The sequence below is a fragment of the Amblyraja radiata genome, chromosome 28 (genome assembly GCF_010909765.2).
Source record: "Amblyraja radiata isolate CabotCenter1 chromosome 28, sAmbRad1.1.pri, whole genome shotgun sequence".
Taxonomy (NCBI): domain Eukaryota; kingdom Metazoa; phylum Chordata; class Chondrichthyes; order Rajiformes; family Rajidae; genus Amblyraja; species Amblyraja radiata.
The window spans coordinates 15,870,110-15,895,155 of NC_045983.1; the positions used below are offsets into that span (position 1 = coordinate 15,870,110).

At 45.9% G+C, this 25,046-nt stretch overlaps 2 protein-coding genes and 1 long non-coding RNA gene across 6 annotated transcripts in view; 1 reads left to right on the forward strand and 2 right to left on the reverse strand.

Moving 5' to 3' along the window:
• The window catches only part of LOC116989185 (probable protein S-acyltransferase 6), a 50,273-nt gene that overhangs the window by 292 nt on the left and 24,935 nt on the right, over window positions 1-25,046 (reverse strand). Inside the window, exons 6-8 of one of the 4 annotated variants that reach the window (XR_004416153.1) lie at window positions 4,446-4,991; window positions 4,215-4,344; window positions 2,328-2,500 (exon numbers count right to left, since the gene is read on the reverse strand). The gene's annotated coding sequence lies outside the window, so the exon portion shown is untranslated. Of the gene's footprint in view, window positions 1-2,327; window positions 2,501-3,554; window positions 3,660-3,681; window positions 3,718-4,214; window positions 4,345-4,445; window positions 4,992-25,046 lie in introns of those variants that run through there. The other 3 variants (XR_004416152.1, XR_004416154.1, XR_004416151.1) reach the window with 3 other exon arrangements.
• LOC116989186 (probable protein S-acyltransferase 6) lies at window positions 6,726-13,058 on the reverse strand. The gene is made up of 4 exons (XM_033046419.1): window positions 13,030-13,058; window positions 8,885-9,027; window positions 7,764-7,933; window positions 6,726-6,932 (listed from the first exon to the last, which is right to left on the reverse strand). The coding sequence occupies exons 1-4, from the start codon at window positions 13,052-13,054 to the stop codon at window positions 6,800-6,802; spliced, it is 471 nt and encodes a 156-aa protein (XP_032902310.1). The 5' UTR covers window positions 13,055-13,058; the 3' UTR covers window positions 6,726-6,799.
• LOC116989190 lies at window positions 7,925-23,943 on the forward strand. The gene is made up of 3 exons (XR_004416163.1): window positions 7,925-7,935; window positions 19,509-19,512; window positions 22,833-23,943. It is a non-coding gene; the product is annotated as an uncharacterized LOC116989190 (long non-coding RNA).

Genomic DNA, 25,046 nt, shown 5'->3' on the forward strand with positions numbered 1-25,046 from the left:
AGACCATTTAAGTATTTTCTTTCTATCCTCTTTTGGACCTAAGACACTAGCAGAGCTGCCAACTCTCACACAGAGAGATAATGAGCCAGAGAGAGAGAGAGAGAGAGAGAGGCAGATAAGGCCGAGACAGAGGGAGAGACAGAGGGAGAGACAGAGGGAGAGACAGAGGGAGAGGGAGAGGGAGAGGGAGAGGGAGAGGGAGAGGGAGAGGGAGAGGGAGAGGGAGAGGGAGAGGGAGAGGGAGAGGGAGCAGAGAGAAAGGTCAGTGACAGAGAGAGAGGGTTAAGAGAGGGGCAGAGAGAGAGGGACAGAGAAAGAAAAGGGGGCAGAGAGAGAGAGAGGTGCAGAGAGATAGGGGGGCAGAGAGAGAGAGGGGGCAGAGGGAAAGGGGCAGAGAGAGAGAGAGAGAGATGGGCAGAGGGAGAGAGAGGTGCAGAGAGATAGGGGGGCAGAGAGAGAGGGGCAGAGAGAGAGGAAGAAGGGAGGGAGAGAGAGAAGGGAGAGAGGACGCCATCACTGTATTCAGTTGTGGTTGTTCACTCTGCATTGTAGGTGAGATGGAAGGTATCAGTATTATTCCACAGACCAGAAACATCATTTTTCCAATATACAAGGAATTCCATCCAGATATTGTGGCAGATGTCCAATCTGAAGGAGGAAAGTAGAGTCACAATATTTCCAATCAATAGCCTCGAGACAGTATCCTGCTTATCAACAGCCATGAGACAAAACATCCCGAAGTCCTAGTCATTGTAGCCAGCGACTTCAATCAAGCCAACCTCAGGGGTGTACTACTAAAGTACTATTAGCATGTCTCTTCCACCAGGGCCAGAACATCTTCGACCACGGCTACACATCAATAAAAGACATTTACCGCTCTGTTCGGCGGCCACATTTCATGAAATCTTATCACCTTGGCTGTGCTTCCACTCCCTGCCTACAAACAAAAACCAAAAGAGGAGGATCCGGTGCAGTGAGTTGTTCAATGCTTGTCGGCGGACACAGATGACATCCTAGGCAACTGCTTTGAGTCAGTAGACTATTCCATCTTCAGGGATTCTGCAGACAACCTAAATTAGTACACCACTACCATGACGGACTTCATCTGCAAGTGTGTAGAGGAGTGCGTGCCGACAAAGACAATCTGAGTGTTCCCCAACTGGAAACCATGGACGAACCATGAGATACATTCACAGGCGAAGGCCAGGTCCATTGCAGACAAGTCAAGCAATCCTGAGCAGTACAAGAAAGCTCGATATAATTTTCACTGTCATCAAGGATGTCAAGAGACAATTCCAGGACAAACTTGAGTCCCAATATAATAATTCAGATACCTGCAGAATGTGGCAAGGTCTGAACACCGAAGCTAGCTACAGAGTTACATCAGGCAACATCACTGGTGATACTGCGGCCCCACCTGATGAACATAATGTTTTCTATGCTCCCTTTGAGCAGAAGGTCAACAGGGTGATGAGTGATGCATCTATCCAATCAGACTCAACTATGCCTCTTCCCATGGTCAATGTTGTTGAAGTTAGCTTGGCCTTCCTGAGGGTGAAAGCAACTGGCTTGTATCCTTAGAAACTGCGTGGACCATACTGCGGGAGTATTCTTGGGTTTCTTTCATCTCTCCCTACTGCGTTCCCACCTGCTTCAGGAAGACCACTATCATCCCAATGACAAAGAAAAGCAAGAGAAAATAGTACATAGGATAAGAAAAACAAGTGATTATAACTACATACCTGCAGAATGGATGATTTATCACTTAAGTGCAATTGTTTCCAGTTGTGGGGAGAGACCTGTATATTGAAAATGCATTTTGCTTCGAAAATGTCAATTTACCTTAAATGTAGAACAGCTTATTAAAATTTTCTTTCATAGACCATTTAAGTATTTTCTTTCTATCCTCTTTTGGACCTAAGACACTAGCAGAGCTGCCAACTCTCACGCAGAGAGATAATGAGCCAGAGAGAGAGAGAGAGAGGCAGATAAGGCCGAGACAGAGGGCAGAGACAGAGGGAGAGGAAAGAGACAGAGAGAGGGCAGAGAGAGAGAGAGGTGGCAGAGACAGAGAGGGCAGAGACAGAGAGAAAGGTCAGAGACAGCGAGAAAGGTCTGTGACAACGAGAAAGGTCAGTGACAGAGAGGGTCAAGAGAGGGGCAGAGAGAGAGGGGCAGACAGAGAGGGACAGAGAAAGAGAAGGGGGCAGAGAGAGAGAGGTGCAGAGAGATGGGGCAGAGAGAGAGGGGGCAGAGAGAGAGGGGGCAGAGAGAGAGAGAGAGATGGGCAGAGAGAGAGAGATGGGCAGAGAGATAGAGAGGGGGGGGCAGAGAGAGAGGAAGAAGGGAGGGAGAGAGGACGCCATCACTGTATTCAGTTGTGGTTGTTCACTCTGCATTGTAGGTGAGATGGAAGGTATCAGTATTATTCCACAGACCAGAAACATCATTTTTCCGATATACAAGGAATTCCATCCAGATATTGTGGCAGGTGTCCAATCTGAAGGAGGAAAGTGGAGTCACAATATTTCCAATCAATAGCCTTGAGACAGTATCCTGCTATCAACAGCCATGAGACAAAACATCCCGAAGCCCTAGTCATTGTAGCCAGCGACTTCAATCACGCCAACCTCAGGGGTGTACTACTAAAGTACTATTAGCATGTCTCTTCCACCAGGGCCAGAACATCTTCGACCACCGCTACACATCAATAAAAGACATTTACCACTCTGTTCGGCGGCCACATTTCATGAAATCTTATCACCTTGGCTGTGCTTCCACTCCCTGCCTACAAACAAAAACCAAAAGAGGAGGATCCGGTGCAGTGAGTTGTTCAATGCTTGTCGGCGGACACAGATGACATCCTAGGCAACTGCTTTGAGTCAGTAGACTATTCCATCTTCAGGGATTCTGCAGGCAACCTGAATTAGTATACCACTACCATGACGGACTTCATCTGCAAGTGTGTAGAGGAGTGTGTGCCGACAGACAACCTGAGTGTTCCCCAACTGGAAACCATGGACGAACCATGAGATACATTCACAGGCGAAGGCCAGGTCCATTGCAGACAAGTCAAGCAATCCTGAGCAGTACAAGAAAGCTCGATATAATTTTCACTAAGTCATCAAGGATGTCAAGAGACAATACCAGGACAAACTTGAGTCCCAATATAATAATTCAGATACCTGCAGAATGTGGCAAGGTCTGAATACCGAAACTAGCTACAGAGTTACATCAGGCAACATCACTGGTGATACTGCGGCCCCACCTGATGAACATAATGTTTTCTATGCTCCCTTTGAGCAGAAGGTCAACAGGGTGATGAGTGATGACATCTATCCAATCAGACTCAACTATGCCTCTTCCCATGGTCAATGTTGTTGAAGTTAGCTTGGCCTTCCTGAGGGTGAAAGCAACTGGCTGTATCCTTAGAAACTGCATGGGCCATACTGCGGGAGTATTCTTGGATTTCTTTCATCTCTCCCTGCTGCGTTCTCACCTGCTTCAGGAAGACCACTATCATCCCAATGACAAAGAAAAGCAAGATCTCATGCCTTAATGACCACCATACAGCAGACATCCATCCATGCTTTTGGAGGCTGGCTCTGGAATGCATCCAGTCTACCAATCAGCATTGACCCACTGCAGTTCACCTACCGCTGCAACAGGTCCATGGCTGATGCCATCTCCCTGATGCTACACTCATCCCTGGAACACCTGGATAAGAGAGACACCTACGTCAGACTTCTATTCATAGACTACAGCTCTTTAATACCATTATCCTATCCAAGCTCAACACCAAACATGATGTGATAGATAGATCAAATAATTTATTATCAAGAAGCAACCTTGTAAAGTAGAAGTTTAACAGATAGCCCACACACAATTTTAAGCAAGAAACTGTTTGTGGGGGACTCTGGGGGAGAGTTAATGGTGTCGAAACTGGCCTTATTGCCCGGGATGGTCAAATAAACATGTCTAAATCAGTCATAGGCCAGAGATTAAAAAGTAAGAAAACTGGGAGGCTGCTGGAATTTTGGCTGATGTGATTGTGTTTTTAATCAATCTGTATATTTTCCCTTTTGCTCCATCTGATGTACTCGTATTTGGTATGATTTATCTGGATAGTATGTGAACAACATTTTTCACTCTATCTTGGTACACACTAATAATAAACAAATACCAATACAGAACAACTAGAAACTGCAACTCACCAATAAGTCACATTTGTAGAATGTTACCTCTATGCCTCTTCCTGTCCTCACAGACGTTTGTGAATTGCTAACTTCTTGATCCACGTTGAGGGAGAATCATTTTGCCCAAATGTCACATTTATGCTGGAGCCTGCAAAAGACAATCCCTGTAAACAATAGCTGACAATTCTTGAAGAAAATGATCAGAATGGTCAATCAGCTCTCTCCTTGCATTTATTTAAATGTACTTACCGTCTCAGTACTGCAGTTGTTCCTTCATTGGCAACCACACCAGCTGCACAGGTCACAGGCATTGGAATGCACCTCCATCAGTCCAAATAGAAGCAGGGGGGGGAAGGGAAGTGGGGTGGGAAGGCAACAAGTGGGAAGTGAGAAGGTAACAAGGAAAATCGTTTGTTATATTCGTTCCAGTTCTGTTGATTTGAGCAGTGGCAGTTAAGGTTTAGGCAGGACATTTATAAGGAGAGGGAGCTGGAGTGGGTATTGTCAGGGGAATGGGTAGATAATGTGGTAACAGGTAAATAGGCCAGTTGAGAGGAAAGAGTTTGAAATGGAGCACCAGAGTTTTCGTTAAGGTAAGAGAAAGTGGGCAAGGGGGCACTTTGAGGGCGGTTGGGCAAAGTAGGAACAAAAGTGACAGGTAGTGGAACAACAGCATTGGAACGAGATAGGATGGATATAAAAGTCGTAGATGTGGTGTCTGCACACTTTGAACTGACGGATGGACATTCCACCAGATGACCTGGGATCACAGTGACTTCAGTCACTGTTTTACAACTAAAATAAAACAAAGTGAACTAAATTAATAATGCTGCTGTTCAGACTTACAATGCAGCTGGAAGCATAAGAAGTCTATAAGACCATGACACATAGGAGCAGAAATAGACCATTCGGCCCATCAAGTTAACTCCATCATTCAATCATAACTGATCTGTTTTTCTTTCTCAACCCCATTCTGCCTTTCCCCCCAACCTTTGAAACCCTTACTAATCGAAAACCTATAAATCTCTGCTTTAAAAATACTTAATGTCTTGGCCTCCTCAGCGATCTGTAGCAATGAATTCCACAGATTCACCACCCTCTGGCTAAAGAAAATCAATATATTTTTCAAGTGCGAGTGTCCCTAATAGGATCTGCATTTATTGCCTATTTTCAATTGCCCTTGAGAAAGCGATGGGGGACTATCATCTTGAACCATCGCAGTTCATCTGGTAAAGATCCTCACACAGCAGTGTACATTGCTGGGACACTTCAGGATGTGAATTTGCTGTGGCCTGATGCCAGGCAGCAGAAATCCTCCCTCAAGGAGGTTCATTTAAATGCCACAATAAAACCAGAAAATGCTGGAAATACTCAGCCGATCAGGCTACATCTGTAGGAAGAGAAATAGAGTTGAGATTTTAGGTCAAAGACCCTTCATTGGAACTGGATAGTAAAAGAAGTGTTATCAGTCTGCAAAGCTTCAATCTAAATTTATCAGGATTATTTAAGGGAACGGTGATTGCTATATTATATTGTATTGCTATATCTATATTATAGATTATGTTATATTTCCATCAATGGTGAAATGGTTTATCTCATAGTGTTTTAATATCATACTGTATTTAAATAATAGATTGGCCAATACATTACGTTGTCTCAAATTCTTATTTTACAAGGCGATCTTACCTCGATAGCTGGTTACCGAACAACAGGACAGTAAAGTTTCTCCAACATCCATTGTGAAAAGGATTCCGATCATTTTTATATGTCCTCAAAATCTGTCAGCAAGAAAATCATATTGATCAGTCAATGGACAATAGAGAATAGGTGCAGGAGTAGGCCATTTGCCCCTACACACCAGCGCCACCATCCACTGTGATCATGGCTGATCAACCACACAATCAGTACCCAGTTCCTGCCTTCTCCCCATACCCCTTGACTCCGCTTTCTTTAACAGCTCTATCTAACTCTCTTTTGAAAGCATCCAGAGAATTGGCCTGATGCAGAGAATTCCACAGATTCACAACTCTCTGGATGAAAACCACAGATGCACAACTCTCTGGGTGAAAATCAGGTAATATCAGCAAAGTATAAAATAAATATATTCAGTGGGTGTTTCCAGTTGTTATTTCAGAGTTCCAGCTCTGCAGTATTTTGATTTTACACCAAGTGACTTGACTCCACTCCCTGTGGACCAGCAGGAGTAGGGACTTTTCTTCCCCACCCTGCACCCACAGCCCATCCCCCAGGCTCACATGGTAATTTATTGAAACAGCCCAGATCCAAATTGAACATCGTAACATTGCAGTTAATGACTTCAACAACTCAACTGATTTAAAATGGCTAACCTGTGCTTTATGGCAGGTAGCAAGACAAGGAATCACCACACCACTAAATCCAAAAGGTGATTCAGAAAACTCCTTTGCCATAACAGCAGGTGGTATTTTGAACAATAATTAAGGCAAATGACACGAATAGCTTCAAGGGACGCCAGAGAAATACACGAGTCATGGGATGAATAACTAAGGGTGGGGAGAGGCTCTTGTGAACCCTAAACACAGACTAGGTTAAATCCCTGTTTCTGTGTTTAAATGAAGTGAAAATTAAATTACAACTGTTATCTTTACTTTTACCTGCTCATACGTGGTCATTCCAGCTGCGATGAGGTAAGTGTGAAAAGCGAAAAAGAAAAATAACGGTACAGAAGCAAGAAGCAAAATTGTAGCAAGAATAAAACTGCAAAACATTATTAAGGAAAATATCATTTCTTGCAATCAACATCAAAAGAGACAAGTAAATTGTTTAATGAATCTTCAGCCAAGAAATTCTGGTAGAAATTTACCCCCTGGATTTTTACCTGAAAATGTTGTGCTTTATTTCTTGAGTTATTAATTCAAATGTTCACAAAACCGATCCAACTTTGCATTAAAAACGCTTGTTTTTTTCCGCTGATGACGTGACAATGGATCGGCCTGCCGCCTGCTCGCACTGCGACTGACGTCACCTCCCGCCCCCCCCCCCCCCCCCCCCCCCCCCCCCCCCGTTGTTCAAGATACCTGTCGACTGAAGATATTTGCCCACTCGCGCCTCAACTCGGGCTCTCGAGCTTTGGTCGACGCACGCTCGCACCTCGGCTTCGGTTTCCCGAGAATTCCTGTGAGGTTTGGTCGACGCACGGTCACGGCGTTGAGGAAAGAGATAAAAAGATTTCCCCACTCCCACATAATATAAAAACTAAAGGGTCACTAAAAACACACAAGTAAACACAGTCAACACAGACCAAAATAGCAAAAGGAAAAAAAGACAAGACAGGCTGTTGGACAAGACTGACCTGTATGGTGCCAGCATTGTAACCTAACATGTGAGGGCTGTCTTTAATCTGGGTGTTTATGGGGTGAAATGATGAAGGATCCATCACTGATACGTTAGGTTCAATAGGCTACTTCTGTACTGCTTAATTATCTGTAATGCTGGAGTCTAATTTATTAAGCACTTTGCAATGTGGGATATCCTGTGCTAATAACTACAGACAACATAACTTTCTTTCAAATGCCAGTAAAAGGATACGTGGTGATCTTGGATAGAAATATTGCATTGGGATACTTCACTAGAAAGATAGTGCAGAAGGAAAACATGAGAAGAAAATAGACAGTTAGGGAAAAGAGTAAAGTGTAGAAAAAACGATGGTTTCTTTTCCCAATGCACTTTTTAAGGAAGAAACAGTGATGGTCAAGATCCTGTTGACAACACAAAATTAACAATTGCAGCACTCAGCAATTGTTTGTACATTATATAAACCATTTCAATAGTTTTCTGATAGTTGTATTAAAAATAATCTATCTTTAAAAATATTTTAATTCTCTGCCTTTTTCCCATTTTTATAGTCAGATCACTACACTTTGATCATCCAACAGATCAACAAGCACAATGCACCGCAAAAAATCTCCCTGCTCATGACCTAAACGTAATTCGAATGAATTTGGGAAATTTTGGGAAAGATTTAATAGGAATGTGAGGGGCTTTTTATTTACACATAGAGTGGTGGGTATATGGAACAGGTGCCAAAGGCGGTAGTTGAGGCAAATACTACAACCACATTTGGACAGATATATGGATAGAAAAGGTTTAGAGGGACATGGGTCACATGTGGGCAGTTGGGATTAGGGTAGATGGGTCACCTTGGTGGGCAAATTGGATCAAAAGGCCTGAGTCCATGCTGTATGACTCTGACGAACAGAACACAACTGTGTGATTCTGGACTGTGCTATCTCCAACTAATTCATTCACAACAACTCAGCATCGTTGGCTTGGCTAGCATGTATTGCTCATCTATAGCTACCCTCAAACTGGCTGACATGGTCAGGGATCCCATAATGGGCAAGTAGAAACATTTACTTAACAAGGCCCTTTACTTAACAAGGCCCTGTTCCGAACTCAGAGAAACGATCATGGTGTTATCTTCGGTCACTTTTTCAGGCCAAGTATTGCCTGAGGACATTTGTCTATAACTCTTTGTGGCAGCCTTGTTACAGAAAAACAGATGCCCAAAATATTGCCCACGGACACTGTATATACTTTACCCACTGCTCGGCAGGCACTCTGAACTGCAGTGACCTTTCATAACTCCGAACAATCAATCAAGGAGAATTCCTCAAAGAACAATGGATCAAATTTGTTCTAGATTTTACCTCTACACACACATCGCAGCTGTAGCAGTGTCGACATCTTGGGGGACGGTAGATCTTACAGATATGGCACCACTTGCTGGTAAATATGGTGCCATTGATGATCACCTCTGGGGCATCCAGAATCCCACTGATGTCGACAGAATCTGAAACAAAAGGGAATTGAACTGTGAAGATGGAGGTCGATTAACTTGTGGTGACATTTCACAAACTACCTATACTGGGTAGGTGGTGGAAATGTCATTTACGGGCATTTTTAAAACATGATCACCATTCTGTATGCTTCAAATCAGTTATGGAAAAGGATAAAGTTTATCTTCAGGTTAAGCTAAAATGGAGAATGCTGATTTCAATAGTGCAAGTGAGCCCTCAGCAACAGTAGATTGGGAGCAAATGTCTGCGGGTAAAACAATACCTGACGAGTGGGAGTCTTTTAAAAGCGAGTTAGTGTTTAGGGACACTGTTTCCTGTTTCACTCAAACAACAAATGTCCTGCACTCCCACTCTCAGTGAAGGGGGCGCCGTCGAATGTAGCTGCCCTGCCAGCAGCTGTTATTCCTTACACCCTTTACTTTATTTTTAGTGAGTTAATAGTGTTTGTTTTGGAGGTCTAATCTTTTATATGTGGGGGGTGAGGGGCAGGGCAGGGAAGGGGGAAACTTTTTTTCTCAGTCCCTACCTGGTCGGAGATGCGACTTTTCTCTGAGCCGCAGCTTCGCCCCTTCCTCGCGGCCTACCACGGGGCCTGAAGCGGCGTTTCCTGCTGGGGCTTCAGTGGCGGCACAGCGCTGAAGCGTCATCACAGAGCGGGCGATGCCTTACCTGGGTCGCCGTGCGGTGGGCTGCGGAGTGCTGAGACCGCCGACTCCATCATTGCGGAGCTGCGTTCAGTGGAGCGTCCAGCTGCGGGGCGGCACTGAACTTTAAATACTGCGGAGCCTGGGATCTCTCGCCGAGCTCCAACCAGTGCGGCCTGTGGACTTTGGGAGCCGCATTCTCCGGGGAGGAAGCGGCCATTCCAGACACTCCAAGCCGCTGAGAAGGTTCTGCCGACGCCGGAGTTCCATCATCCGACGAGAGGGCCTGAAGCATAGGCTGCTGTAGTGGCAACTGCGGAGGCCTCAAATAGGCCCGACCATGGGTGAACAGGGGTTAGGACTGGACTTTGTGCCTTCCCTCACAGTGGGAACCAATGTGGGGGCATGTTTTTATGTTTATAGGGAGGTTGCACGTAAGGTCATCGGGTCAAAGTGCGTGACGCACGAGCAGCTCAATCCATGTGGAGGACATGGCAGCTTCTGGCACACACTGTTAACACACGGAACGTGTACCTTATTACCTGTTAAAAACCGCCAAAATTGTCATTTTTTGTGCTATAAATATTTGTGGGTGCTGTCATTGAAATTGGGAAGGTTTGCTCTGAACCCGAGCACCAAGGTGTAAGCGGCCGAAGGAGCACCCCTCGGGACAGCCCCCACTCTCCCACCCGGGGTCAGCGCTGTCCGGCCATGGCTGCCCTCCACCCCGTCTCCCTCTGTGGGCCGCACTGTCACTGGGCTGTGGGTCGGCAGCACCCACATTTGGGGCCGAGCGGGGCCAGGATGGAGCGGGACCGGGGCCGAGGTCGGAGCAGGGCAATGTCAGCTACAGCAGAGTTGGGGATGGTCTGCTCCCTCCGCCCACCCAGAGTCATTGACCGCGCTGAAGAAGGGCCCGTTGTACTGGCAGCAGTAGTAAATGCTTACCTGCAGTTCACCGTGTGTACTCCAGTTGGCGTTGCATGCCAACAGTACGCGTCACGGGTCATGACCTCGACTGCGTGCAACCTCCCTATTGTTAAATTCTTTAATGTTGTGTCTTATTTTTATTGGTGTGCTGCAAATGGCAAGTCAAATTTCACACCAATTGGTGTATGTGATAATAAATGTCCTTTGTCCTTTGACACATACTTCGATGTTGAGCAGCCCGCACCCTACCTTGCGATGCCACCCAGTATGGGCTGTGTGCTGTCTGCCTACAAGATGAAGGTAAGCCCGACCTGTCGCCTATGCCTCCCACACAATGTCTGACACAGAACGGCGCTACGATCAGATCAAAAAGGAACTGTTCGCCATACCTTTTGCCTGCAAGAAATTCAAGAACTTTATCTTTGGGAACCCGGTCACAATTGAAACTGACCACTAGCCCTTGGTCAGCATCATGAACAAACCAATGCACGCGGCCCCTGCACGCTTAGAACGTTTGATGATGGAACTACAAAGGTATGACATAAAACTGATTTACAAACACATAAAGGACGTGTACTTAGCCGTCACCCTGTCACAGTCACCACGAGGCAGCTGCGAGAAGTACCTGTCAGGACGATGGTTATGATGGTGTCTTACCTTCCATCCGCGTGTTTTGATCACCTTGCAGCACAAACGGCTGAAGCCAAAACGCAACAGTCGCTCTCCACTGTCATCCTTCATGGTTGGTCAGACAAACACTTCCAGCTGCCTCCAATTCGCCCGTTCTACCCGGTTCGTGACTAACTAGTTTTCCAGGACGGCATTGTGGTGAAGGGACTCAAGGCAGTTATTCCGGCATCTCTGCGCATCACATATTTTGAGGACGTCCACGGGGCCATCCCGGGGTGGAAGCAACTATCCAGTGAGCAAAGAGTATGTTCTTCTGGCCTGGGATGGCCGATTTTGTGCATGATTAAGTCGAAACCTGCGCGGTTTGCAACATCTTAGCTCCGCATCAGCCCAAACAACCGCTCTTCTCACAACCCACACCGGACATACCCTGGTCCACAGTTGCGACTGACATTTTCGAGTGGCATAGCAAACAGTACCTGGTCCTAGTTGATTCATACTCGGGGTGGTATGAGATCGATTTGCTCAGTAGTCCTACCCCGCCATGGCCATCCAGAAACTTACGCGCCACTTCGCTGACCAAAGGGCATTTCTCCAGTCAACTCTTCAGGGGTTTCGCTAAACACTGGGATTTTTGCCACATTACCAGCAGCCCCGAATACACGCAGTCCAACGGCCTGGCTGAACACGCAGTAAGAAGTGCCAAACAGTTAATGGACTGATCACACAGGGCCGGCTCCGATGTCTATCACGACTTGCTTAACCTGCGGAACATCTCCTGTGATCCGATTCTGGGATCCCCTGCCCAGCGCCTCATGTCAAGGCAGACACGCAGTACTCTACCTATGGCCAAGCAGATGCTACAGCTACAAGTTCGTGCTCCGGCAGCATTTCAATCCAAGCTCCAGCAAGGCCGAGATGCTCAGACGAAGCATTAGGACAAGACCAGCGCACCACTACCGCCACTTACCAAAGGGCAAGTCTTCCATTTGCAGTCGCCCAAAGGCTATGACCGCCTGGGTGTTGTTCTGGGGTCCACTGAGGAGCCACTCTCCTACCTGGTCAGTGTTGACAACGGCATCTACAGATGCACCCGGCAGCACCTCCGTCTGGTTAATGAGCCAGTGCCTCCTCGTCAATACCCTGAGCAACCGTCCGTGGCTCCTTCACGGTCTAACGGGATATCTCCCATGGTTCCACGGCCGCTGCCTGGCTCGCGTCCGATTGCCTCACCGCTCCAGTCACTGCCACTACAGTCCCCGCTTTCGTCCGCAATGACAACAACCCCGATACCTTCTCCTGTTCAATCTCCAGTCAAGGAAGAAGACGGGTACTACCATACGCATGCAGGACGTGTTTGCAAGCCAAATCCGAAAATTGGAAAATTCACTGTCTATCTCTGAACTGTGTACGACTTGCTTTATTTTACATGCTAGTACGATGTATAAGTGCACTCACCCGATATTGCTGTTTTACAATATATTCTGCCAAATGTTTTTTAAATTATGCATTGGTTCTTTAAGAGGAAGGATGCAGGTTAACCATATTAATCTATGCCTATATAATCTCCACTACACATAATATGCATGTCACACATTCCACCATATAATCCAGTCCAGGTTTTGGGCATCATGAGTACTGTACTTTTGTCAGCCTGTCGTTTTGCCACAGCAGTTAGTACTTGAGCTGATGTGATGAGCACTGCTGTGTGTAACGTTCTCTCTTTATGATTTTAATAAAAGACTAATGGTTCACGACAGACTTTGTAGTGGATCACTTACAAACATTTACCTCTGGCAATAATTCCTGGATTCATACACAAACACAGCGTAGCTGCTCACAGTAAAGATCAAAAATAGAGATTGCTGGATAGGCACTGCAATTGTAGCATTCCTTGTCAGCCAAACGCACCTGGAAAAGTTGAAAATTATATCTTAGATATTTATAACACCAATATGAGACCTTTAAGGGCCTGTCCCACTAGCATGCGGCGAGCGCGACCTAACGTGATCGCTTGAGCCGTGCGGCCTCGCGGGGCCGGTCCCACTTCGATCGCCGGAGCCGTATGGAGTTGTGCGGGGCTGGTCCGGACATCGCGCGGGACTCCGAAAAACTGACCGTCCAAACCAAAGATCTTTGGTCCAAACAGTCTGAAGAAGGGTTTCGGCCTGAAACATTGCCTATTTCCTTCGCTCCATAGATGCTGCTGCACCCGCTGAGTTTCTCAAGCATTTTTGTGTACCTTTGGTCCAAACATGCCTGGCTGCCCGCAGCCACATTGAGGCCGTACGCAGCGTCTTGACGGCGTACATCTATCGCGTGGCGTTGCGCGATGACGTCACCGCCCGGCGTTCCGTTGCGTGATGACGTAAACGTCCAAATTCAGTCAGCCCGGCCCAGCTCATTGGTGAGTATGATGTCGGGACCAGCCCCGCACAACTCCAGACGGCTCCGGTTGGAAGTTGAATCGGCCCCGCGAGGCCGTACACCTCAAGCCACCACGTTTGGTCGCGGTCGCTGCATGCAGTCGCATGTTGGTGGGACAGGCCCTTTATTATCTTAACAATAAGCTTTCCCCAACTAATGCTCCCACACAAAAGGACAGGAGTCCACAATTGGGCTTTGAGCTACCTCTTCCTCTGGGTGAGATCATGGTCACCTCTGTTCCCTCCGAGCCAAACACATGAACAAGGGGAAGAGAGTGGCACACAGCTGATGGAGCTGCTTCATCCACTAAACGGACCACTGATTTGCTTGTAATCACGAGTTCACATTAATGTCTGCCCATGGTAAACCATCCCTTGCTTATCAAGTATTTATCAACCTATGTCTTAAAAATATTCAAAAACTCTACTTCCAGTGTCCATTTATAAAATAAATTTTCCAAGATTGCAATTATTGGAAAATAAACCCTTTGCCTTAATCATAATTAAATGTGTAGGACACAACTGCTCCAGAATTGCTTCAGCAATTCAGCGGGACAGGCAGCATCTCTGAAGAGAAAGAATGTGTGATGTTTCGGGTCGAGATCTTCTTTAGACTGAGAGTTAGGGGAGAGGGAAACTAGTGATGATTAGTGCGGGTAAGGGGAGTGAGACGGTTGATGTCATGCCGGCAGTTAGAAATAAAAAGGTCTAAAGAGGGTAGAAGGTCGTCCGGATAAATCCATGAGGAGGGGGACTGGTGAAGATGGGAGAAGGAGTCATCACTGGGTGATGAGGACACCCTGTCATAGAAAAAGGCACAGAGGCAGAGGAGATGGAAGGAAAGCTCTATGTCGTGGTGGACTCAAACACGTTGAGGTGGGAGCAGATGGGAACAAATGTGAGTCCTCTATTGAGGACAGACCGTTCTGTATTGTAAATGGGGAGGTCAGGGGTGATGGTGAAGACACGACAAGGTTGTGGGTTGGGGTCAGAGTGGGGGGGGGGGGGGTGGGGGGAGGGGGATGCAGGTGAGTTTCCCTTTTCCTCGAATCTCAGTCTAAAGAAGGGTCTCGACTCGAAATGTTACTCATTCTGAATCTCCAAAGATGATGCCTGTCCCAATAAAACTACGCACTAGGGGGTCCTTCAGAGTTAAACTTCTGAAATATTGCTTACTTCTAAAACTTCTAGAAGATATTTTACTTCTAAAATATCTATAATTTACTAATAAAGATACTCACGGGAATAAGTAAAATAGGACTGTCACACCAACAAATAAAAACGCCAAGATTAAGTTAGGCATGTTTCTCATGAAAGGCTGTGGTGATTCCTCAATGTCACTAATATTGTTCCTCAAACCCCCTGGGGGCTCCATTCCTCTACTACTATCTGAAATACAGTTCTTCCCACATCAAACAGTTCTTTGAGAAGGCATGGCCTCCTCTTCACTCCTTGTCCTCGCCACTTCTGCCTTGGATGTTGTTGTGTCATTTGAGAGGTACATGTTGTCATGGAAATTTCAACCATGCCATAACAAATATATATGCTGGATACCATTATGCATGCATAGACCGAGTCATAGCTATTCAGCACAAAAACAGGTCATTTGGCCCAACTTCGTCATGCCAACTAAGTTACTTCAGTGAGCTTGTTCCACTTGCCTGCGCCTAATCCATATCCTTCCAAATATTTCCCATCTATGTACCTGACTAAGTGTCTTTTAAATACCATATTGTATCCGCCTCTACCATTTCCTTTGACAGCTGGTTCCAATTATGCACCACCCTCTGTGGAAGAGTTGCCCTTAGATCCCTTTTAAATTCTTTCCCATTCAACTTAAAACAATGCACTACCCTGGGGAAAAGACTTGGCTATTACCTCATTTATGCCCCTCAAGATGTTTTCAACTGCGACAAGATCACCTCCATGCCTCCTAAGTTCCAGGATAAACAATACAGCCAATCCAGTCTACATATAACTCACAGACCCAGTGACAATTTCATAAATTGTTTTTGCATCCTTTACAATTTAATGACATCCTTCCTATAACAGGGCACCTAGACTGTACCCATGTAACCTTAACAATGTCCTAACACCTACACTCAATGCCTGAGAGATGAAAATGTGCCCAGCACGCCATTCACCACCCTGTCAGCTTGTGTTGCCACCTTCATGGAACTATGTACCTACACCTCTAGTCTTATGAAAGGTCTCGCCCCGAAATGTCAACCATTCCTTTTCCATCACCGAATCCTCTACCACCACGTGTTTTTTTTGTTCTAGTGAGCCAGTGCAGTGGAGAGCCAGTGAGATCACATACCCTGTTGTAACACTATGTGAACTGTAGGGGATCCAGGCCGGGATTGATATGCGTCATAACACATCTCCCAAAACACTTCATTAGTGCCACTGGTTGGTAGTCCGTGGGGCAGGCATGTCACTTCACTCTTCTTGGACAATGTTATTATTGATGTTCCTTTAAAGCAGGTGAGGACCACAGACCTTCGTCATGAAAAGTTGAGAATGTCTGTAAAAGCTCCAGCCATTTGGTCTGCACAGGTTTTGAGAATGCAGCCAGGTCCACCATCAGGACAGGATGCGTTCTAAGGAGTTTCTGACATTGGTCTTGGTGAGTATCGTTACAGTGTAATTGGGGACTGCGGGGGCCCATGAAAGTACATCAATATTTTCCCTTAAAAGCATTTATAAAAAAACATTGAGCTCTTCCACGAGTGATGCATTGCTGTCACTTGAGCAATTACTTCATTTTGTCTTGTAGGAAATGATGGTGTGAAAGCCCTGCCACAGCTGCCGAACATCCACTGGATCCTCCAGTTTAGACCGAAAATGTCTCCTCGCTTTTGTAGTGGTCTTGTTGAAATCGTATCTGGACTTTCTATATGACTCTGTATCGCCATACTTTAATGGCCGAGATTTGTTCCTCAGTAGGTTACAGATCTTCTGGTTCATCCAAGGCTTCTGATTAGGGAACATTTGGATGATCTTGGTGGAAACACACTGCGATACAGATCTTGGTGATAACCATGGAATATTCATTCAGGTCTGTTGCCAAGTCATAGAACATAGGGTGGGAGACGGCAGATTCAGGTGATGGGGCTGATTATGAAATGTCCTGTGAACTGCCGGGTGAGCCGCTCATAGAAACATAGAAAGTAGGTGCGAGAGTAGACCACCAGGTCCGTCGAGCCCGCACCGCCATTCGCTCATGGCTGAACACTAAACAGACACACTTACCCACAAACAGTAGACACAAGACACAGAACACAAGACACTACCCTTCCCTTTATACCGCTATCACCCCTCTCCACCCCAAGAACCGCGTGATCTCCTGGGGGAGGCAAAAAACCGGATAAAAACCCAGGTCCAATTCGGGAAAAAAATCCGGGAAATTCCTCTCCGACCCCAATCCAGGCGATCGACACTTGTCCAGGAGATCACTCAGGTCTTACTATACTAACCATACCTAGGTCCATATCCCTGCCCTCTCCCCGTAGCCCCTTATCCCCTTGGCAGCTAAAAAACCATCTATTTTAGACTTAAATATATTTAACGTTTCTGCTTCCACTGCTCCCTGGGGCAGTGAATTCCATAAATGAACCACCCTCTGGGTGAAGAAGTTCTTCTTCATCTCAGTTTTAAAAGAGCCCCCCCTTATTTTGCGACTATGTCCCCTAGTTCTAGTTTCCCCGATCATTGGGAACATCCTCGGTGCATCCACCCGATCAAGGCCCCTCACGATCTTATATGTTTCAATGAGATCGCCTCTCATTCTTCTAAACTCCAAAGAGTAGAGTTCCAGCCTACTTAACCTTTCCTCATATGTCAATCCCCTCATTGCAGGAATTAATCTTGTAAACCTTCGCTGCACTGCCTCCAGGGCTAGTACATCCTTTCTTAAGTATGGACCCCAGAACTGTACACAGTATTCCAAATGTGGTCTCACTAATACTGTGTACAGCTGCAGCAAGACCTCCGTGTTTTTATACTCAATCCCCCTAGCAATAAAGGCCAAAACTCCATTGGCCTTCCTGATTGCTTGCTGCACCTGCATACTAACTTTTAGTGATTCATGTACTAATACCCCTAGATCCCTTTGCGTTGCATTACAACGCAGCTCCTCCTCATTTAGAAAATAACTTGCCCTATCATTTTTTTTCCCAAAGTGAATGACTTCACATTTATTAGTATTAAATTTCATCTGCCAAGTTGTTGCCCACTCACCTAGCTTATCTATATCCTTTTGCAGACTCTTCCTATCCTCCTCATCCCCTACTTTTCCTCCCATTTTTGTATCGTCCACAAATTTTGATATATTACACTTGGTTCCCTCCTCCAAATCATTTATATAAATTGTGAACAACTGGGGTCCCAGCACCGACCCTTGCGGAACCCCGCTAGTTACCGGTTGCCATCCCGAGTATGAACCATTTATCCCCACTCTCTGCTTCCTATTTGTTAGCCAATCCTCTACCCATGCTAATATATTACCCCCAATCCCATAATTTTTTATTTTTAGCAATAGTCTCTTATGTGGCACCTTGTCAAAAGCCTTTTGGAAGTCCAAGTATACCACATCCACCGGTTCCCCTTTATCCACCCGGGTTGTTACTTCCTCAAAGAATTCGAGCAGATTCGTTAAACAGGACTTCCCCTTCACAAAACCATGCTGGTTCTGTCCGATGAAGTCATGTTTATCCAAGTGCCCCGTTAGTGTTTCTTTAATAATTGTCTCTAACATTTTACCCACCACCGATGTTAGACTAACCGGTCTATAGTTACCCGCCTTCTGTTTACTTCCTTTTTTAAATATAGGTGTTACATTGGCCATTTTCCAATCCACTGGGACCGTTCCTGCCTCCAGGGAGTTTTGGAAAATTATCACCAATGCATCCACAATCCCCACCGCTATCTCCCTCAAGACCCTTGGATGTAATCCATCAGGCCCAGGGGATTTATCCTCCTTCAGTCTCATTAATTTCCCTAATACCACCTCCTTGGTGATCTTAATAGTATTTAGCTCCTCCATTCCTACCGCCCCCTGTTTATCCAGCGTTGGAATATTTTTTGTGTCTTCTATGGTGAAGACTGATACAAAATACTCGTTTAATGCCTTTGCCATTTCCATGTTCCCCACCAACAACTCTCCAGTCTCACCCTCCAATGGACCAACGTTCACCTTAGCCACCCTTTTTCTTTTTATATAGCTATAAAAACTCTTACTATTAGTTTTTATGTTGTTCGCTAAATTCCTTTCATAGTCTATTTTCCCCGTCTTAATTAATCGCTTAGTTATTTTTTGCTGACCTTTAAATGCTTCCCAATCCTCTGCCCTCCCACTATCTCTGGCTACCTTATATGCCCTTGCCTTCAGCCGAATACTATCCTTTATAGTTTTACTGAGCCATGGCTGACTGTTCTTACCCTTACCCCTTTTTTTCTTCATAGGAATAAATTTTTCTTGAAGGTTATACAGTAGATCCTTAAACGTACACCACTGCTCATGTACCGTCTTATTCTTGAGTCTGCTATCCCAGTCAACTTTGATCAGCTCAGTCCTCATACCTTCATAATCCCCCTTATTTAGACTAAGCACCCTAGCCTGAGTTTCAACCTGCTCCCCTTCTATTTGAATATGGAATTCGACCATATTGTGGTCACTTGTTCCCAACGAGTCCCTAACTATGACATTTTTAATTAATCCTGCTTCATTACACAGGACCAGATCCAAGATTGCCTCCCCCCTTGTCGGTTCTGCGACATACTGTTCTAGGAACCCGTCTCCAATACATTCTATAAACTCTTCCTCTAGTCTACCCTGCCCAGTTTGGTTTGCCCAATTAATATGAAAATTGAAGTCCCCCATGATTACAGCAGTTCCCTTTTTACATGCGTCAACTATTTGCAGATTTATGTTCTGACTAACAGCGTCACAGCTATTTGGAGGTCTATAAATTACACCCACTAGTGTTTTTTTCCCCTTGTTATTCTCTATCTGTACCCAAGCTGTTTCACTATCCTGATCCTTCAACGCAATATCCTTCCTCTCTATTGCCGTTATTCCCTCCCTTATTAAAAGGGCCACCCCTCCTCCCTTTCTTTCCTGTCTATCTTTTCTAATTGTCGAGTACCCCTCTATATTTAACTCCCAGTCCTGATCCCCTTGCAGCCATGTCTCCGTAATGGCCACGATATCATAACTATATATACTTAATTGCACCGTTAATTCATTTATCTTATTTCGAATACTCCGTGCATTTAGATAAAGCACTTTCAGATGATTTTTACTACCCTTCCTTTCCGTTTTTGCCCCTTTTACATCTAGAGCTTTATCTTCACACATTCTGGATCCTCCTGTCACATTTTGATTTTCCGCTTCCCCACTGATACCCTGCTCTATTTCCTCTACCCCTGCCGTTATTAACCCCCTTAATACCTCCCCCCCGCTACTTAGTTTAAAGACCTCTCTACTGCCCTAGTTATATGATTTGCCAGGACCCCAGTCCCAGCACCGTTCAGGTGAAGTCCGTCCTTACAGAACAGATCCCCCCTGTCCCAGTACTGGTGCCAGTGGCCCAAGAAACCAAACCCATTTTTCCCACACCAGTCTTTGAGCCACGCATTCAGCTTTTTAATTTTACGTACCCTCGCCGATTTGGCCCGTGGCTCAGGTAGCAATCCGGAGATCAGTACCCTCGAGGTTCTGCTTTTTAATTTATTCCCTAACTGCTCAAACTCCTTCAGCAGATCCTCCTTCCTCGTCCTTCCTATGTCATTGGTCCCCACATGGACCACGACCACTGGATCCTCCCCCTCCCTCTGCAAATTTCTCTCCAGCACCGCAGAGATATCCTTAACCCTAGCACCGGGTAGGCAACACAGCCTTCGGGACATGTTCTGCTGGCCGCAGAGAACCTTATCTACCCCCCGAATAATACTATCCCCTATCACAACGGCATTTCTTCTAACTCCCCCCTCTTGAATGGCCCCCTGATCCACGGTGCTGCAGCCAGGTTGCTCATCCCTCCCACAGCCCCTGATCCCGTCCTCACATTGAGTAAGAGCCTCGGTCATGCTCGTCAGGGACAAGGGCTGTGGCTCCTGCCGCATCTCCTCCTGGTTCCCCCTACCTGCCTCGCTTATGGCCACACCTTCCTTTCCTTGCTCACTAACTACTGAATTAGTTAAACTGGTCGGTGTGACCATCCCCTGGCACAAAACATCCAGGTAATACTCCCCCTCCCTGATGTTCCGCAGCGTATGAAGTTGGGTCTCCAGCTCATCAATGCGGAGCTCGAGTTCCGCTAGCCTCAAACACTTACTGCAGCTGTAGGGATCATCTACATCAATGGTGTCGACAAATTCCCACATCTCACAGTATTGGCACATCTCCTGGCCGCCCATCTTCATTGGTAATTGTCTGCATCTGTAAGGTAGACACCAATTACACTTGAACTATGCAATCATGTAGGTGATATGTAGGTTGCCTATATCCCATCGCTCAGATAGATGTACCAGTACAATTCATCTTCAAACAGATGGACTGGCACCGGATGCTCAGCCAGCATTGAGCTCGGTCACGCCGAGCCCAGAGAACCTTGTCGAGCCCTTACTGCACCATTAATGTTGATGCCAGGAGCTGTGCCAGACAATTCTAAAAAGGATGAGGTGTCAATCTGGTGAAGCCGCAACACGTATGCTCTGCAGCAAGACAGCACTTGGTTGCAACAAGGTGTCCTGTTCCATATATTCATTAAACCCCTTCACTCCTGGCCACAGTCTGACAGAAAAGTGTGTGGAGGGATGGAAAGAGGTAGAATGTGGAGGGATTAAGTGTGAAGTATGGAGGGAGAGGGGGCGTTCGCAGGAGGATTGAATGTGGAAGGATGGAGTGAGGGGTGGAGTGTGTAGGATGAATGGTGTGTGGAGAGGTTCCACTGTCAGACTCTACCCTATTTTCTAGACCATCATAACCATATAACCATATAACAATCACAGCACGGAAACAGGCCATCTCGACCCCTCTAGTCCGTGCCGAACACATAAGTCCGTGCCGAACATCATCTGGACTGTTCTGGCCTCCGTTCGCATTTATTACAAGTACCGACGTGCGAAGCCTCCCAGCAAACAAGTGCTCATCCGCGATCCCTACGCTTTTAAGGGAGTTCGTAAAATTATCGATGGCTGTGCTTTCAAAGTGTACGGACATTGGGTGAAGAAGGGTTTGCAACAGAATCGAGCAGCTTTGTTTGAGAATTCTCCAAAAGCCGTCCTGTTCTCCCTGAGAGAGGCCACAGCCCAGCTGGCATGAATCCACCCTCCCTGTGGTCAATGATGTTAGTTGGTAGAAATGCAGCACGAGTCTGGCACCGAGCCTTGCCCTGCATGCTGCTTCTATTTGTCTTTCTGCTAAGGTGTGCAATGAGGGTGTAACCTTATGAATGCAACTTGCTAATGTAAACTTAGAGAAGCCGGGTGGTGGTTCAGATCCCAAGCGGTTCTGCAGTAAGTTGCTGAGAAACATTGGCATCGGTGTGATTTGGTAACTTCACACTGGTTTATAGTCGACCCCTTCCCTCTGCCTGCTGCCCCTGCTTGGCTCACACTGATGGCTGTGACATGTCAACCTTGTCTATCAACAGCTCTCTCTCCTCCTCGTTGATCTTTTTCACCATGCACACCATCACAAGAACCCCCTTGCTGACCACCATCGCTTGGATCTCCAGTCTCATCATGAGCACCATCCCTCAGACCCCACCCCAATCTTGAGCACCCGTCACATGGCCCTCCACCTTGACCACCATCATGTGGACCCAGATCCTGACCCCCACCCTCACCCTGAACACCCATTACACAAACCCCACCATCACAAGGAAATCCACCGACCTTGACCACCATCACGCGGATCCAGATCCTCACCATCACACAGACCCCCACCCTCACCCTGAACACCCATTGCATGGTCCCTGTCTCCACTCTCACCTTGAATACCATCACAAGGAACCCCACCAATAACGCAATCTCCATCGCAAGGATCCCTTTCCTCACACTGCCTACGATCCCTGCTCTCACCCTGAGCACCCAACCAACAATCTCCAGCCCTACCTGCATTTTGGCACTGGGCCACATACCGATGGAGACAAGATCAAGAAGCAGCTGTTGGTTTGGGTCTGGAATGCAGAAGAGAGAAGTTCAAGTGTAGGAGCAGGTGCAGGACGCTGGATGAGAATGGAGTGGGACGAGCTGGGTGCTCCTACATGGGGCCCCTGCACACCGAGAGACACAGTGGTGCAGCGATGGAGTGACTGCCTTACGCCGTCAGAGACCCGGGTTAAATCCTGACTACGGGTGCTGTCTGAATGGAGTTTGCACGTTCTCCCTTTGGCTGCATGGGTTTTCCAGGTTTCCTCCCACATTCCAACAACATGCTGGTTTATAAGTTAATTGGCTTCTGTAAATTGTCCCTAGTCTGTAGGATAGAACTAGTGTACGGGTGATCGTTGGTCGGTTCAGATGGGCCGAAGGGCCTGTTTCCATGAGGTCTAAACTAAACGGCCACCTTCTGTGCTGTAACAAAAAAAAATTGATAGGCTTGAATGACTTGTTCATAGGATATAGAACAGTACAGCACAGGAACAGGCCCTTCGACCCACAATGTTTGTGCTGAAGACAAACTTATTTGCTTGCACATAATCCATATCTCTCCATTCCCTGTATATTCATGCAAAGATCCAAAAGCCACTTAAATGCCACAATCGTATCTGCCTCGGCGTGCAGCCCTAGCAGTGTGTTCCAGGCACCTACCATACTCTGTATATAAAAAAAACTTGCCACGCACATCTCCTTTAAACATTGCCCCTCTCACCTTAAATTATGTCCTCTGGTCATTGACATTTTCACCATGGGAGAAAAAGGTTTTGACTGTCTACTCAGTCTATGTCTCTCATAACATTATATACTTCTATCAGGTCTCCCCTCAATCTCAGGCATCCAGATAAAACAGTCCAAGACTATTCAATCTCTCAGGTTCAAATTGGGTAAAATGATTCAGCAAGAACACTCATTGATTTTCAGAGGATTAAAAGGACCGATTCACACTTCAATAACTGACTCTCTTTCATTGGATGCCTCTGGTGGTTGGCTGTTTGGTATGAATTGCAGCATGCTCTTGTTCAGTCTAACTTAAAGAAAAACATTAAATTATTTTTGTGGCTGTGGAAGTCTTTTTTTTAACTCATTAAAGCAATATGTTTGACTATGAGCTGGCTGTATGTGTGATAACATGTATGTCTTTGTATGATTGAGAGTTGTGTGTATGTAGAAAATTCATTGAAACAGTTTGATGTGTGGAATCCCAATTGGTAACTGTTTCCTTTTTAACCAGTAATTCAGAGACTAAAAATCTTTGGTTACCCCAGTCTTTTGGATGATTCCCCCTATTTATAATACATTGCAATCAAAGATCAAAATTAGCTAGAGGGTGCAGATAAGATTCACATGGATGTTACTAGGACTGGAGGATTTGAGTTATAAGGATGGACTGTACCGGTTGGGATTACTCTCCAAATGATGTAATAGATGCTGAGGGATGTAATAAATGATGGGTCCTTGTCCAAACATTATGGAGGCCTCTGTACTCCACAATTTGAGATTTGTAATAGAAAAATCTGGGGTGAGGGTTAATTAAAATTGGAATATTCAATATTCATACCATTGGGTTGTAGACCACCCAGGTGGAATTATGAGATGATGTTTCTTTGGTTTGCATTGGGCTTCACCCTGGCAGTGGAGAAGGCCGAGGACAGACAGGTTGACGCGGGAAAGGGAAGTGTAAATTAACTGCCTTGCAGTTGGGAGCAGATTGGTCATTGCAGACAGAGAGCAGCTGCTCTGCAAATTGGTCGCCTAATCTACATTAATCATATCGGGACCACTGAATGCAACAGACAAGGTTGGAAGAGGTGTCACCTGAAAGGACTGTTTAGATCTCTGGGTGATGGTGAGAGAGGGGGTGCAAGAACATGTATTGCATTTCCACCAATTGCAAGAGAAAGTGCCAGGAGTTAGGAATGTATGGGTGGGTAAGGATGAACTGAGCAAAGGGTCACAGAAGGAGTAGTCCATGTGGAAGGTAGAAAGGCATGTGGAGAAGGTGAGGGATTACACTAGCTGGCAGAAGTGATAAATCACAGCATCATTTGTTAGGTCTCTAGAACATTCAGTTTACAGCCAAGAATGAATACTAATTTGTTACAACGGTTTCTGAAACAATGATGATTCTTCAGGTAGTCAAACAAAATTCAATTTATTTAATATGTCAAAATGTTTATCAAATATGAAAGAAAGATATACTTATTTATTAAA

What these genes read in the sequence shown, in the direction of transcription:
- LOC116989186 (XM_033046419.1), bottom strand. Translation starts at nt 13,054, where the DNA reads ATGAATCCAGGAATTATTGCCAGAG. An exon ending in GCTGCGATGTGTGTGTAGAG is followed by an intron (nt 7,934 to 8,884) that starts GTAAAATCTAGA and finishes TGTTGTCAACAG; the next exon opens with GATCTTGACCATCACTGTTT. An exon ending in TTTCTATCCAAGATCACCAC is followed by an intron (nt 6,933 to 7,763) that starts GTATCCTTTTAC and finishes AATGTTTTGCAG; the next exon opens with TTTTATTCTTGCTACAATTT.